This window comes from Castanea sativa, chromosome 8 (genome assembly GCF_040712315.1).
Source record: "Castanea sativa cultivar Marrone di Chiusa Pesio chromosome 8, ASM4071231v1".
NCBI classification, from domain to species: Eukaryota; Viridiplantae; Streptophyta; class Magnoliopsida; order Fagales; family Fagaceae; genus Castanea; species Castanea sativa.
The window spans coordinates 46,858,794-46,874,276 of NC_134020.1; the positions used below are offsets into that span (position 1 = coordinate 46,858,794).

Here is a 15,483-nt window from a genome sequence, read left to right on the forward strand (position 1 = left end):
TTCTGAGTTGTGAGTACCCATCCAGAATTCCAAAAAGTAGGCGGCTTATTTTCAAGACTAAAATGCAAAATTGACTTTTTAACTTTCTTCAAATTTCATCTAAGTTCTCTAACTTTGTTTTCGTTCATTTTAGTTCTCTAAGTTTCAAATTTATTCAATTAAGGCATTTCTGCTAACCTTTGTTAAAAATTTTTGAAAAAAATAATCTAGAAAATATTTTCAATCATTAATTGAATTTTTTTAATTTAAAAAATTTAAAGAAAAATTTATAAAATTGAAAAATTAACCACAACATATAACCAAAGTTGATGGAAAAACTTTAATTAAATAAATTTGAAAGTTAGAGGACTGAAATGAAATCTAAAGAAATTTAGAGAATCTATTTTGCATTTTACCCCATTTTCAAATACTATGCAGAAGATGTCAGTTACCTTGGGTTGGATTATAACTGAAATTACATACAAATTTACAAATCCAATATATTATTGTTTGATGTGCTAAAAAAAAGGAGGGGAATTCCTAACATATTGTTCAGATCACTCGTTCAATCATTCATATGTCGAAAGAAAATTCAATGTTTATTCTTCTCGTGCTGATATGTTCGCAAGTGCTGATATGTTTGCTTTTTAAATAAAACTCGGGTTCTGATTTGATTCATCTATTTATCTACATACATAGATTATTATAAGTTCAACATGCAAAGGGATATGATTATTTTCTTTAGCATTGACACGATCATTCGTGCTTAGAATGTTTAGTCAAGAGTAAGCAATTCACATTCCAAAACTTTTCCTTAAATCAGTGGAAGATATATCCACGCGGAACTTGTCTGCTGGTATTGATATAAACATGTCTCTTAACTCCTCTGGAATGTCAAAATCTTCAAGAACCTGCACGTGTTACACAATGGAATTCATAACTTCGCCAAAGGAAATAAGATCAACAAGATACAATCAGAGCCTTAACGAGCTTTCATATGCAAGCCTACCTTGAAAGCACCATCTACATTACGACCGCCTACAAGGAAAATGCATCCTGTTTTCTTACATCCAATGAGTATCTCCAGCATTTTCTTATAGTCCCCGTCGTAGTATTTGGGCTGAAAAGGCAATAGATATATTTCATAAATACCAGCTAAATTATCATATAATGTGATGCTCCACACTCAATATGTTGCATCATATACAATGAAACTACACCTAAACATAGACATCTTTAAAATCTACATATCAAAAGTTCAATGTTTTATTACTTCTTCTAAACCACCATCCCTAGAGAGTGTGGCCAAATCAGCCTACCCTGTTTTTGTTGTAATGGTGAAGCCAGGATCCCTTAGAGCGTGCAGCTGTGTGCCAAAGGACCTTGTTTTCAAAAAAGAGAGGCCTGTCCTTTTTAGGCCTTGTGGCATACTGTCCACATTATATCCAAATGGACAATACAAGATAAATAAACTATAAATAAGGGATTTGGCTGACACAGTAGCATTTCTATTTGCAACTTTGAACATAAATCATTAAGTTTTACACCATCTGACAAAAGAATTGTATGAAACATACACATACTGAGCTCCATATAAGACATAAGACAAACTGTGCTTGAACAAAAAAAAGGAAATCCGTACATACATTTACAATACCGCTGCACCAATTTAATTTTAATCTTATTCTTTTTCTCTCCTTTTTTTTTTTCCAAACAATTTGCTTACACAATGTTTATGAGTTTTTAAGGAAAGATCATCAAAAGGACTGGAAGGGATAAGACCTATTTATGGGGAAAGGAAAACCTAGGTAATGTCACTCTTTGATTTGGATTTTCCTGATGAATATTTAGGAAATAGATCATCTATTGCCTATTTATTTGATTAGGAAGTTGTATTGTAAGGGAGTTTTTGTGATTGAACAAATCTATCACTAAAAATTTTGGTTTTCATCCAAATCTGTCCATTTTTGGGTGTAGCAAATCCCTTAAAAGAGGGTGTAATTTTCCTCACAAATTCATACTTTCCCTGCATAAAAAAACTACCAAACAGCAGAAGATATCAACCTGCATTTTTTTTTTTAATCCTTTTCTTTCCTTTTCACCGAAATCCTTTCTCTCAAAACCAGACTGATCAGGTTAACATTCTATCCCTAGTTATTTTGAGATGACAATCTTTTAAGTATGCTACTCAAATTTTATCATGCCATGGGCCTATGGTCAGTTCTGTTCTTAAATTTATCGGGCTTAAAATGCTTCTTCCTTCTTATAAGGGAAAATCTTCAGATTTTGTCATTACATTAGGTAATAGAAAACATTTGTCTTCAAAATCATAAAGCAGTGATTGTTCTGGAAAGTTTAAAGAAGTTTCTTGTATGAACTTTAATTTTAATAATTTTCTGCAATATTTATATGGCCTGGCCTGTTTACACACAACAAGTCTAGTAAAAGTTGAATGCCCCATAAATCAATTCAAGGAAAGTTATGATTGTTTAGAATTATCTAATATCTCATTTCTTCCTATTTTTGCACCTAAGATTGGTTTAGATTCTGGAAAGGCTGTTTTCATGACCTTCCTATACTCAAAACTCCAGTCTACCTCTAAATGAAAAGAACACATTGGGAAAAACATAGCAGACCAAAAGTATAATGTCCAGCAGAATATATATCACACAGCCAAGCTTGGAGAACCAAAGATTCAGTATCCATAGGCACCAAATGATATGTGACTAATTGCAAGATTAACATTAATACAAAAATCAAACACCAGGAATTGATTTCATGGTAACAAGATTCAAAATATGTACTTTTCTAGAAAATTACAGCTACATGGATATATTAGAGAACACGCTTCAACAACCTACACTTTACTTTCGTTGAAATTAAAATATAATGATGATGATGTTGATATTAATAATAGTATTTCAGATTAAAATTACGTACATTAATTAGCCTCACTGCTGTGTCAGCACCAATTACAAAAGCACTGCCTGGAAAAATTTCAGCTTTCTTATAAAAATAAGGCTGACTGGATATAATTACTGTCTTCCCTGTCATTCAAAGATATAAATCATTAACAAGTGCAAGTTATATATCAAATAACAAGCTGCTATGCCACACTACAAGTCAGCTTAAAGTTAATAAATATTTTGCTAGTTAAAAAAAAAAATGCAAACACAAGTGCAAACTGTGTTCCAATAACAAAAACACGTTGTTAGAGCATGAAATTCCCATAAAAATAAGGCTGATTGGATATAATTACTGTCTTATATATCAATAAGACATTACACATGAACAATGTCTCAAGGTGCTTGTTGGTTCTAAGACATTACACACGAACAATGTCTCAAGGTGCTTGTTGGTTCTAAACTTTCATTGATGCACATAGAAGACAAAGGCAGGCTAAATCCTATATTCTACAGTTCAAGATCGTCAAAGTCACACAGACAATTAAAACATTAATAAACTAGTTTTGAGTGAAATTACAGCTTTAGTTTGGCAGTAATGGAAAAAGGAAAAAAATTATAGCAGTATATGGCCAACTATATAGTTTTACTTTAGTTTGTCTTTCTTTTTCTAATAACCACCTACACGTTGGGTTTCATGCAGGGGTAGAACGAGTAATAGTCATTACCAAAATTAAAGCAATGTTCAAAATCTTATAGATTAACATCAAATATGTATATGGAACCTGGAAAATAATACAGAGAATCAACCTCACCAACTTTTTTGAATTGCTTGACACGGTCTTTGATTTGTGATACCGTTAGTGGTGGTTTGTCTGCGTTGACTGCAGATATTTCAAAGCATGGATATGCGTCACCACAAATGCTGCATAAAAATAAGTAAAAATGATCAGAAGTATTTCATATAAATTCTCAATAGGCATTGGTGACAAACACAGTGCTACATCCACATAGAGAGGGAGAAAAGGGCAGTATAGCACAATTGATGTGGACAGATTTACTTTCCTGAAGCAAGATACGCAACTTTCTGGAAATAAATGTCCAAAAGGTGACAGGTCTATGAGAAAATTTCAAAGTGATCAAACATTTCAGAAACAAAGCTACCAGATTATTATTAATGTACCTAGCAGCAACTTCCAAGAGCTTGAGGTGACCATCATGTAAGGGATTAAAAGAACCAGATAGTATAATCTTCCTTTCAGCACTAGACATATCTGTGCCTGCAAAAGTTGCTACATGATTGACTGAAAAAAATAAAATTTACTGTGTTAACTGAGGTTGATATGAGCAAAAGGTCAATACCGCTTGCAAATGGATAAATTTTAAAGTATATTTGCCCATTTATAAGTTGCTCTAATTCTTGATCTTCATCAAATTGCTTTTCACATTCATCAGATACTTCAGATTCTGTCAACCCTGAATCAAATGTTGCCGGAACTCTGCACGCATTTGCAATTGCCTGTAACCAAAATATTAAAGGAAAATTAAAATGCTAGAGAAAGTAAGTGGCAACCTAAGAAGCAAACTTTAAGTTCTAGATATAGCAAGTCAAATTAGCAAAACATGCAATGTAACAAAGCGAACGCACTGTATTGCCAAATAATCCTTTTTTCTACTTATTTTGAAATCTCAGGAATTCTTAAAAAGTAATAGACACATTTTTTTACAAAGGAGATAGAAGCAATTAGCTCTTCTCAAAAATTATATATTTGAATGGTTAGACCTTTTTTTGGAAAAGGAAATACATGCAATCAGCCATTCTCGAAAACTATATATTTGAATGCTTAGACTTGATAATCATTAATATTTAACACATACCTTAAGTAAAATATGACTTGAAACTTTATCTTCTTCCTCTCTAGTCCGCAAACCCTACATTAATCAAGTAAAGAATATAAAGAAACTTAACAACACATACAATTCAATAAAAGCCAAAACAATCCCATAACTACCTTTGACAGTGTAACTGTAGATACCAAAAGCCGGTCAGCTGTCCTTGTTGACAAGTGAAACCTGCAAATGATTATGAAACATTTTTTTTTTTGATAAGTACAAATGATTATGAAACATAAAGGTAAACAAAGCCAAATTGGGGGAAAAACATTATGTAAGGAGGAATCTTGCAAAACAGTGCAGACTACAAGATCCAGCTTAAATGACAGAAAGTAATTTCAGAAAACAACTTGAAAGCCCATTAGTCTTTCACTAACTTTGAGCTCAAATTGCAATCTATAGTCAAGAGTATCCTTCTCAGTTCCTAAAACTGGGCTGATGCGAAAATTGACAAAAAGGAGAAACACAGAATGTTGACTACTTTATAAATGGGAAGCGGGAAAAGATTTTTTGAAAGTCATAATGTGTACCATGTAGCTAGATCCAGAAAACAATGGTAGAATGATATAGTTATATCAATCAGTTGGATCCAATTAAAATTAATGATCAATCCCTTGGCTGGATCCTTTGATGAGAAATTGATAAAGGATCTTAAGCTTTGACTTCATGTTCTGGGTTTGCTCAGTGCCCTTCAATTCAGCCCCCCCTTACCCAATTGACTGAGACTAGGTTTGAAGTTGCCATGACAAGGCAAAGGCAGAATGGTAAGACTATTCCCTGGGTGGCCAGAGTTCTATTATGCTACTGAAATCTGTAAATGCATTAGGTTACCAGTTTGTATCAAGAACAAGATATGCAATTCCAGTACTACAAAGAAACACTTATTCATAAGATGAATTGTGCCGTTGTGTGTATGTGTGTGTTCATCAACTTTCTTGTTAATACTGAAATCTTGATCAACGATACCTGTGGTCCCCAAGTTTCGGCCTTGAGCTAGCCAAAGACCCAGTAAAACCCACACCAAGAACTGGAGAACCTATTGAAGGGACAAATAGAAACCATACAAAATCACATTAGTAAGGCTGGATTTCAAATATATAACTATTATATCTATTAAATTTGTCGTTTTGACAGGAATATCCAAAAAAGGCCTACACATTATTAGTGACAATATCTTCGTTTTTCAATAAGTCAAGCTGACAATATCATTGTATAGCTTTCATAGATAGTGAACCATAGAGAGTGAAATTTGAGAATTTCAATTGTATTGATAGTCTAGTATAAAAATTGCGCAGAAGTCAATCAAAATACTTCAGCCATAGCTATTGTTGAAAATCTAAATTATAAAACCAGTATTCCAATATTTACAAAGTTTTTCCAAAACTAGGATATTCAATCAAAATCAGGGTTCGAGGAAAAACCCCATGGTTCCTGCACCTCTTGTGGTGCTTGAGCACTGGAGTTCAAACACCACCAAGCCCCCCCCCCCCCCCCCTCCCCTACCCCTATTTAACTAGCAAAAAGAGAGGGATAATCGATCAAAATCACAGCACTACCACGCAATAATAATTGACTGGTTTCTAATTTCAGCATCACGTACTCTAGATCAAACAAATGACAATTAAGCTTTCACTAACTGCATTGCTTCCACGATTTTCCCATTATATCAAACCACAAGTTTTCAGGGTCAAAACAATCTCAAACTCTTGATTAGCAAGTCTACAATAACTATTGGCAAATCATAACAATGCATCAATAAGCTCGGCATGACAATGCACTGTCAAAATACATAGCATTTTTCTCAAAAAGGTTAATCAAGCCATGTTCTTAAAACAATTAGGGGCTGCTTGGCACTGCAGAACACTTCTGACACGTATTTTTACAACACTCAAACGCGTATTTCCACACCATTGAAAACTAAACAACAAAACTTAAACACTCTACCAAATGGGCCCTTAGTACTTAGAGAGCACAAAACTAGCAACAAATATACTATAAGCTGAAAACCCACAATTAGTAAAACTACAGAATTGTTTATGAGGAAAGTGGAATGGAGAGGAGAGAAGAACCTGGAGTAGAGAGCTTGAGGGCGCGATTATAAGCCAATAAAGCCATATCTTCAGCAGTGTCTTGGCTACAAAACTTGCTCGGAATCTACTACAAAACAAAACAAAAAAAAAAAAATGAGGCAATGAATGAACAAGAAAGAACAGAATAGAAAGAAGGGTGGGTGGGTGGGTGGGGTTTGCCTTGGAGAGTAATTGGATCATAGACATTCGGGAATAAGGGACGACAGTTTCGAGAACAGTATTAGAAGCTCCGGGCACCGACAGCAACCACCCTATAATCTGAGAGGCTCCGCCGGAGAGGAAGAGGACGGCCTGCGTGGGACTCGAGTGGATGCCTTCTACCACTGCTCGGACCCCTGCCTCACTCATTTCTCACTCTCTATCTTTAATTCTATCACTGCCAATTACCATTCATTCATTCATTCATCAATCAATTCTACACTCGTTACGATTATTTGATTTCTTTGGACTTTTTTTTTTTTTTTTTTTTTTTCACTTTGACTTGAGACTTTTTGGAGTTTTTAATCTTAACGAGCGTAATTTGAACGCACGGATTTAAGATCCTAATTTCACTATTTAAGTTTTGGTTAATTGTTTTTTTTCTCCACAATATAATTTTTTTTTATCATTTTCATCCCTAACATTGATATTTATTGTCAAGGTGATCCTATTCCATCTATTTTCGTTTCAAAAGCTTTTGTTAAACATTTAAAATTCTCTTTTAAACTTTCTTTTGAATTAAAAAAGATATATAATTAAATAACAAATAAATTTACTTTGACCATCCAAAAGAGATTTTGAGTCCTAGTAGTTAGGCTATTTGAGAGATAAAAAAAAGTGAGTTTTTAAAACTTAAAATACGCAATAACAACTTTTCATAACTTGTTTTATAAAAACTTATTTTAAACCCAAAACATCATTTTGGCATTTTGCAACAATAACTCCTTGTAACTATTTTTAAAAAAACCTTATTTTAAACCCAAAATATCATTTTGCAACAGCTTATACAACTCAACCTTTGTTAATGGTAAATTTTAGTGGGTGAGTAGAGATTTTCTAATGTATTTTCTCCATCCATCTTCATTCATTGGCAGAATTCAAGCCACACGACTAAAACTCAATCACCAGCAGCCATAATTGCTCAACCAAACGCATCAGTGCCTCCAACTCCACCTTTAGAACCTCATCATCAACTAAATGGAGGAGTTGAAAAGGAGTTTATCTCGAAGCAGTAGAGTTAAGCTTCATGTGTGGATGGAAGCTAAGGAATCAGGTGTGCTACAAATATAGGCATGTGGAATGGGAGAGCATACATTTCATACTAAAGCATATGATAAAATGTGTTGATCAGTTAGAAAAGAGATAATCAACTAGATGAAGCCAAGAAAGAGACATGGGAAGCTAGGTCAAGCCTCTAACATGATGGGTTAAAATAAATTTAATTTAATTTTTTGATGCAGTTGTCAATTAAAGTGAGCGTGCCTAATGTGAGCAATGATTGTAACTTAAGAACTAGGCTTTGTGGGTTCTAATTAGTTCAATTGGTAAAGTTTTTTGTCGTTAAATAAGAAATTTAAGGTTCAATTTCTACCTACATTTAAACCGATTGATGTCTTAGTTTAATTATAAATAGTATTCATGAATGTCATAAGTTGAAACTTTCTCTAAAAAAAACAATTATGCCTCTTACCCATGCAATTTTTGAAGGGGACTCAAAGAGTTGCTTAGAGAGGTAATCTTGACTTGATACGAAAGTCATCATTTGGGGTGGGAAATCTGTGTACTAGTTAATGGTACTTTAAGTATATCCAGAGAGATTTTGTTAGTTGTAAATTTTAGTGGGTGAATAGAGAATTTTAACGTAGCAGTTCATGACTTGCACAAAATGAGCTTCGAGAAATCAATCATGTAGGTAGCTAAGCTTGAATTAGTGATGTCTTTGCTGAAGCTCTGGCTGTAGAATTTTGTCCTATTCGTTTTTTGGGTTAACTTCTTTCGTTATTTTGCAGGGGGAAACAAAATCACGGGCATAATGTGAGTTTACTTCCTGCAAACAATAGGGAAATACAATAGGACTGGTCCCCTTGACAATGCTTCCTGAATGATTATGGACGGTGGTATTTGGTGATTGATCTAATATAAAAGCTCACATTTTGTTTTGTCCAGAGAAAAAGGCGCAGCCCTCCACGGCTTTATCAAAAAAGATGGTATCTTATGCGCTCGTCCTATGGAATGCACTTCTCAAAAGAATGAGACACTCCATAGGATGATCACATAAGATAATTTTTCCTATCAACGAGGTGGTTAGATTTTTTCTATTATTCTTTTATGGATCCGGTTAATGTGTACCCTACATTAAGCCATTCATTTTTAGAAACATTTTCTTGAAAATTGAAAAAATTGTCAATACTTTTTCAATTCTCAAAAAAATATTTCCAAAAATGATTAATTAGCAAAATCCTTCTTTTATTCACCAATTTTTTTATTTTTTCATATGGCCCTTAAAAAAGACGTGGGCCATATATACAACATTATCCATATTTTGATTATCTAAAAAAAATAATTAGCAATATTTTGTTCTAGCAGATGGCCTCTATTGATGAAAGAATGAAAAAGGAAGTCACTTATGATGATTCAGTCATATTTAAAGTAGAGTGAATAATTTATGAGTAAGAAATAGTGAGTTTATCCAAGTTAAGGGAAGGGGAAAAAAAAAAAAAAAAGACTAAAAATCATATTTGTACGGGCCTCACCCCCCGTCAAGCCCAATCGCCCTGAGGCCCATGAAGACTAACTCGTATAAGAGCCCCACGCTGATCACACATGGTAACACACATGTCGTCCGAGAGGTGTGAGCTCGGAGTGCTTGCAGCAGCCTGTAGCGTGCCCCTGCCGAGCACAGAACTTACTAGCGGGGCTGGTCCCAACGCCATTATCGTTTTCTCCCTCCCGTCACCAAACATCCACTTAGGCGAAACGGTATTGGACCTCCCTTCCATTGCCTAGGGAACGTCCCTGTCGAGCATCAAATCCAGCGGTGGAGCCAGTTCCAATGCCACTGCCACCTTCCCCACTCACCATTAAACCTCCACCTAAGGGAGAAGGTATTGGACGTCTCATTCCACCCACCAGGGGAATGATGATGATCACTCCACTAACCTTCACTATAAATAGGCAAGGGGAACCCCGTTAGAGGGGTTGGCAATTCCAGAGTGGAAAGACTAGAAAAAGTAATATTGATCATCCCCAAGGAAGAAAGGAGACTGTTAGTGAGAAAAGAGGGGAGACTCAGGAAACGGGGCAGCTGAGCATAGCGCCACCTGTGGTAGGAAATCCAAAAGCCCACCATACAAATAAATTGTGAGCTCAAACTCACCTTAGGCCCAGCAGCCCTATTTTGGAACGCACAATTGGCGCCGTCTGTGGGGATCTCCTACGTAGCTGTGGTGCTATCTTGGCACGCTTGTAAGGATGTCTAGAAGTGGACAAAGAAGCCATGCAGAGAGCGGCACTAGAGGGTCGTCGCGGGGGTTTACATGGCGAGAAAGGAGGCAAAAGAGGCTGGAGGACAGAAAGCGTGAGGAGGTAGAGAATCTGGGCTCAGAGAAGGATCGTACCAAACCCTCCGAACAATGTCCGACGCCTCGAACCGCAGCCGCCCTGACAGACGAGACCAGGAGCTTGAGCAAAGGGATCAAGAGCTCGAACGCCTACGCAGGGCAGTCAGAGATCTGGAGTTGTAAGCACGGGGTCGACGCAGGAGAAGGGACCAGGGAGAACGAAGGGAAAGGTTAGTAAGTGTGGGGAGTCGCCGTGAGGCAGGATCTCGTCAATCCGGGTCTCGTAGACACCGCGACCGTTCGCGAGAGTATGCGGACCATGAATCGACTTCCCCCAATGCAAGGCGACTGCGTAATGCGGCCATGGATACCATGAGCCGAGCATTACGTCAAGCTGCCCGATCTCCGTTTTCTAGAGACATCGAGAGCACGCCTATGCCGAGCCGGTTCGCACGCCCACCATTTAATTCCTACACTGGGAAGACAAACCCGGTGGAGCATGGAAGTCACTATATTCAGATGATGTCCCTACACTCCCACAACGATGCATTGATGTGTAAGGTTTTCCCCTCGAGCCTTGGCCCCATTGCTTTGAGGTGGTTCAACGGGTTGAAGAAGGGTTCGATCCGTAGTTTTTTGGAACTGATCCAAGGGTTTGGAGTGCGGTTCATGACTTGCAGCCGGGTGCCGCAGCCCGTGGACACGTTGCTATCAATGAAGATGGGAGCTGGAGAGACCCTTCGCGACTATGCCAGTCGATACTGGGAGTTGTATAACAAGATCGGCGGGGGTAATGAAAAGATCACGGCGAACACCTTTCGGATGGGCTTACCTGAAGATCCGGGCTGAGAGAATCGTTGACCCTAAAACCTCCCGAGGATATGAGGCAGTTGATGAGGCGTATCGAGGAGTACAAGCGCTTAAAAGATGATCGGCTGCAGACCAAGGGGAAGGAACCGATAATCAGTTATCCTCGGAACAATGGCTTCAACCCGAGACACAGGAAGGGTTTGAGAATTCAAGAGCTCGGCCCGGCGACTGGGGGAGTCAATGCGACGTTCAAGGAGCCCGTGCACTACATCATTGATAGGATAAAAAAAGAGTCGTATTTTAAGCGGCTGAACAGGATGGCGGGCGACCCGTCGAGGAGAAACCAAAATTTGTATTGCACCTATCACAGAGATAAAGGGCACACCACCGAGCAGTGTAGGGTGTTGAAAGATCACCTGGAACAGTTGGTGAAGGCGGGACATTTGAAGGAGTTTCTAATGGAGACGGGGAATAAGGAAACGAGGCAGCCGAGCATAGCGCCACCCATGATAGGAAATCCAAAAGCCCACCATACAAATACATTGTAAGCCCAAACTCACCTTAGGCCCAGCAGCCCTATTTTGGAACGCAAAATATTAATAGAAGTAATAAAAATCATTAAGAAAGTAAAAGAAAATGTGATTTTAGATTGAGTAGAATAAAAGAATATATATATATATATATATATATATATATATATATATATATATATATATATATATATGATTGACTCTAACTAATCTGTGCGAAGATTCTTAGATTCATAACTAATCCCAAACTTTTGGAATTAAAGTTTTGTTTGTTGTTGTGGCCGATAGTCCCTCAAAAAAAATGGCAAATGTGTTATTTGACTCTTTTTTAAGCTATTCAAGTTATATATATATTTTTAAATATAAATTATTGTGTTTTGTACTTTACCTATATATATTTAGAATTCAAAATTAAAGGTTATCTAAAAAAAAGAATTCAAAATTAAAAATTAGGATTTGGATTTTGCAATGTTCCTATTTGACTCGTCTAGCCTATTTGTTCTTTTTTTTTTCTTACTTAGAATCATGTTAGGGGAATAGTAGATAAATTATAAAACTTTATAATTGAATTAATTGAAACTCTGATATCTATTTCCTTTTCTTGATTTGCATATAAAAACCTACAGATGCACAAGTTGGTCATTGCATCTATTTCCTTCTCTTTAATCTGCAAATGCAATGACCAACTTGTGCATAAGTCCAAACTAGACACAATGCATCCACAATCCAGAAACCACAATAATAATAATAATAATGCAGAGAGAATAAAAGATAAGAGAAGGATTATGAGTCTTTTGGGTAAATATTGGTAAAAATGAAGTTTTTTGGGGTTATAGTCACTGTTCGAAGTTATTTGGGAAATAAGGAGAGAGAGTGAATTTCGGCAACAGTGTTGCCGAAATTCGAAGAAAAGTATGAGAGAGAAAATCCAAATTGAGGAGAGAGAAATTTTGAGAATTTCGGCAACAGTGTTGCCGAAATTCCTTCTGCCCAAACCCTGCCCGCTTCACTGAGTGCCCATGCGCGTGAGTGCCAAAAGGAAAAAATAAAAAAAAGTTTGTGGCAATCCCATTGCCGAAAATGGAGGGAAAAGAAAAAAAAAAAAAAAAAAAAGAGAATTACAGCAATGGGATTGTCGAAATAGGGGGAAAGAAAAAGAAAAAAAAAAAAAAAGTGGCCATGTAGTGCCGAAATAGGAAGAAAAAAAAAAAGGAAAATTCGCAATGGGTTGCCGAAATAGGGGAAAACAAAAAAGAAAAGGTGGCCATGTAGTGCCGAAATAGGAAAAAAAAAAAAAAAAGGAAAATTGGCAATGGGGTTGCCGAAATAGGGGGGAAAGAAAAAAAAAAAAAAAAAAAAAAAAAAATTTGGCCATGCCGAAATAGGAAAAAAAAAAAAAAAAAAAAGAGGAAATGTGGCAATGGGATTGCCGAAATAGGGGGAAAGAAAAAAAACAAATGTGGCACTACATGGCCACCTTTTTTTTTTTTTTATTTTCTCCCCCTATTTCGGCAACCCCATTGCCAATTTTCCTTCTTTTTTTTTTTTTTTTTCCTTTCCCCCCTATTTCGGCAACCGCATTGCCAATTTTTTTTTTCCCCCCTATTTCGGCAACCCCATTGCCAATTTTCCTTTTTTTTTTTTTTTTTCTTTCCCCCCTATTTCGGCAACCCCATTGCCAATTTTCCTTTTTTTTTTTTTTTTTTTTCTTTCTTTCCCCCTATTTCGGCAACCCATTGCCAATTTTCCTTTTTTTTTTTCCCCTATTCGGCAACCCCATTGCCAATTTTCCTTTTTTTTTTTTTTCCTATTTCGGCACTACATGGCCACTTTTTTTTTTCTTTTTCTTTCCCCCCTATTTCGGCAATCCCATTGCTGTAATTCTCTTTTTTTTTTTTTTTTTTCTTTTCCCTCCATTTTCGGCAATGGGATTGCCACAAACCTTTTTTATTTTTTCCTTTTGGCACTCACGCGCATGGGCACTCAGTGAAGCGGGCAGGGTTTGGGCAGAAGGAATTTCGGCAACACTGTTGCCGAAATTCTCAAAATTTCTCTCTCCTCAGTTTGGATTTTCTCTCTCATACTTTTCTTCGAACAGTGACTATAACCCCAACTGTTGCCGAAATTCACTCTCTCTCCTCATTTTTCCAAATAACTTCGAACAGTGACTATAACCCCAAAAAATTTTATTTTTACCAATATTTAACCAAAAGACTCGAAGGGTTATAGCCAGAAATAGAGAAAAATGGACACAGGAGAAACAGAGTTAAACATCCTGCGGGAAATTACAGAGTAATAAAATTTGTCAGTGAGGCCAACATATATTCCTTTGAGACAGGTGTCCATTGATGCAGTTATGAGTGATTGGTACTAATCACTGTTATTCTGTAGGCACTGACAGATGGTAGAGCAAAAAGGTACTTTTCTTTTGTTAAAGGAAAAGCAATGCACGTTTGTATTTAAGTTTTTAACTCTTATTTTTTTAGCTGTAAAGCATGGAGGTAGCCCTGACTTTGTATTATATGTAATTGTCACGCTCGACCAGGTTTCTGTTCACGCAAAAAAGTCATGCTATTGCTTTCTATGAAGGGCACTCTCACTGTCTCACGGATGCTAAACCGAAAGATAAGCCGGTGTGATTTGGGTCCGTTTTTTTTAATTGTTTTATGGGTCCGTTTTAACAAATTCATTTTTGGAAAAAAATTTATCAACTTTTTTAATTTTGGATAAAACTTTTTTAAAAAATGGTATATAATAGTGTGCCCTAGGACATACGTTCCTAAAATTCTTATTTTATTTGATGAGCAGTTTGAGTAATAGTTTCAATAAAGCTCCAGTAGTACATGTGATATTATATTATTACTTATTGCCGTCACATAACATGAGGTCCATAAATTCATACAAAAAACCTCTTTTTTATTCAATGGTTAAAAAAAAAAGTTGCTAAACAGAGGATCCTACTATTGTAATTTATATATCTGTATATATAATAATAATAAGTGAAGTTAAGAGAAATTTAAATTAAAATTCCAAATTAAAATTTTAATTTTGTGCCATGTGTCGTAAATTATTTATTCTTAAAGAGTTTTATTACTTAATTTTTGAATCAAATGTGAGACCACGGCATAAATATTCATTTAAGTGAATTATTAAGTACAAAAACCAAAGAGTAAAGAATAAATGAATCATAAAAAAAAAAGTGCTTCACAATAATTAAAAAAAAAAATGAACAGCTTACATTTTATACCAATAATATCCTTACAAAATTTTTTAAAAAGTTAATAAAATATAAAAAAGGCTATCAATAGTATTTAAATTATATATATAGGAATTATATTATACAACTTATTGTAAATCTTTAAGTGTATCCATGCATATACATAATGTTACAAGCTAATAGAATAATAATGCAAAGAGACCATTGGTCTCTACCTCACTTAAGTCTCATTTCCCAAAATCAAAACCAGAGGGCAAGCTAGTTGTATGGCCAACCCCACAACTTTTTATTATTATTTGGTATATAGCCCCACAACCTTAAAAACCATGCATCCATTCGTTTTGATTCAATGTGCCTTTGTGAGTCCCACAACCTCTTCTTCTTCTTTTTTGGTAAATAAGCCCACAACCTAAAAATCATGCATGCATCCATTCGTTCTGAATCAGTGTGCCTTTGTGAGTCCTAATTATTTGATAATGAAGACTACGAGCATGTTTGGTTTTTTACTTTTGAAGGGGTCTC

At 35.9% G+C, this 15,483-nt stretch overlaps 2 protein-coding genes across 2 annotated transcripts; one reads left to right on the forward strand and one right to left on the reverse strand.

Moving 5' to 3' along the window:
• Positions 1 to 623: 623 nt before the first annotated feature.
• On the reverse strand, positions 624 to 7,393 carry LOC142608406 (uncharacterized). Its single transcript, XM_075780180.1, has 11 exons — positions 7,025 to 7,393; positions 6,845 to 6,929; positions 5,742 to 5,811; positions 4,895 to 4,955; positions 4,761 to 4,814; positions 4,245 to 4,401; positions 4,066 to 4,162; positions 3,698 to 3,807; positions 2,920 to 3,026; positions 989 to 1,099; positions 624 to 890 (listed from the first exon to the last, which is right to left on the reverse strand). Exons 1-11 carry the CDS (start codon positions 7,211 to 7,213, stop codon positions 774 to 776), a joined length of 1,158 nt encoding a protein of 385 aa, XP_075636295.1. The 5' UTR covers positions 7,214 to 7,393; the 3' UTR covers positions 624 to 773.
• A 3,374-nt stretch (positions 7,394 to 10,767) lies between these two features.
• On the forward strand, positions 10,768 to 11,253 carry LOC142606442 (uncharacterized). Its single transcript, XM_075777792.1, has one exon. The coding sequence runs from the start codon at positions 10,768 to 10,770 to the stop codon at positions 11,251 to 11,253; it is 486 nt and encodes a 161-aa protein (XP_075633907.1).
• Positions 11,254 to 15,483: the final 4,230 nt, after the last annotated feature.

Excerpts from the sequence above, each read along its gene's own strand:
- LOC142608406 (XM_075780180.1), bottom strand. The coding sequence starts at position 7,213 with ATGAGTGAGGCAGGGGTCCGAGCAGTGGTAGAAGGCATCCACTCGAGT. Across the intron at positions 4,402-4,760 it reads CAAGTCATATTTTACTTAAG|GCAATTGCAAATGCGTGCAG; the intron begins GTATGTGTTAAA and ends TTTTGGTTACAG. Across the intron at positions 3,027-3,697 it reads CAAGCAATTCAAAAAAGTTG|GGAAGACAGTAATTATATCC; the intron begins GTGAGGTTGATT and ends TTTGAATGACAG.
- LOC142606442 (XM_075777792.1), top strand. The coding sequence starts at position 10,768 with ATGGATACCATGAGCCGAGCATTACGTCAAGCTGCCCGATCTCCGTTT.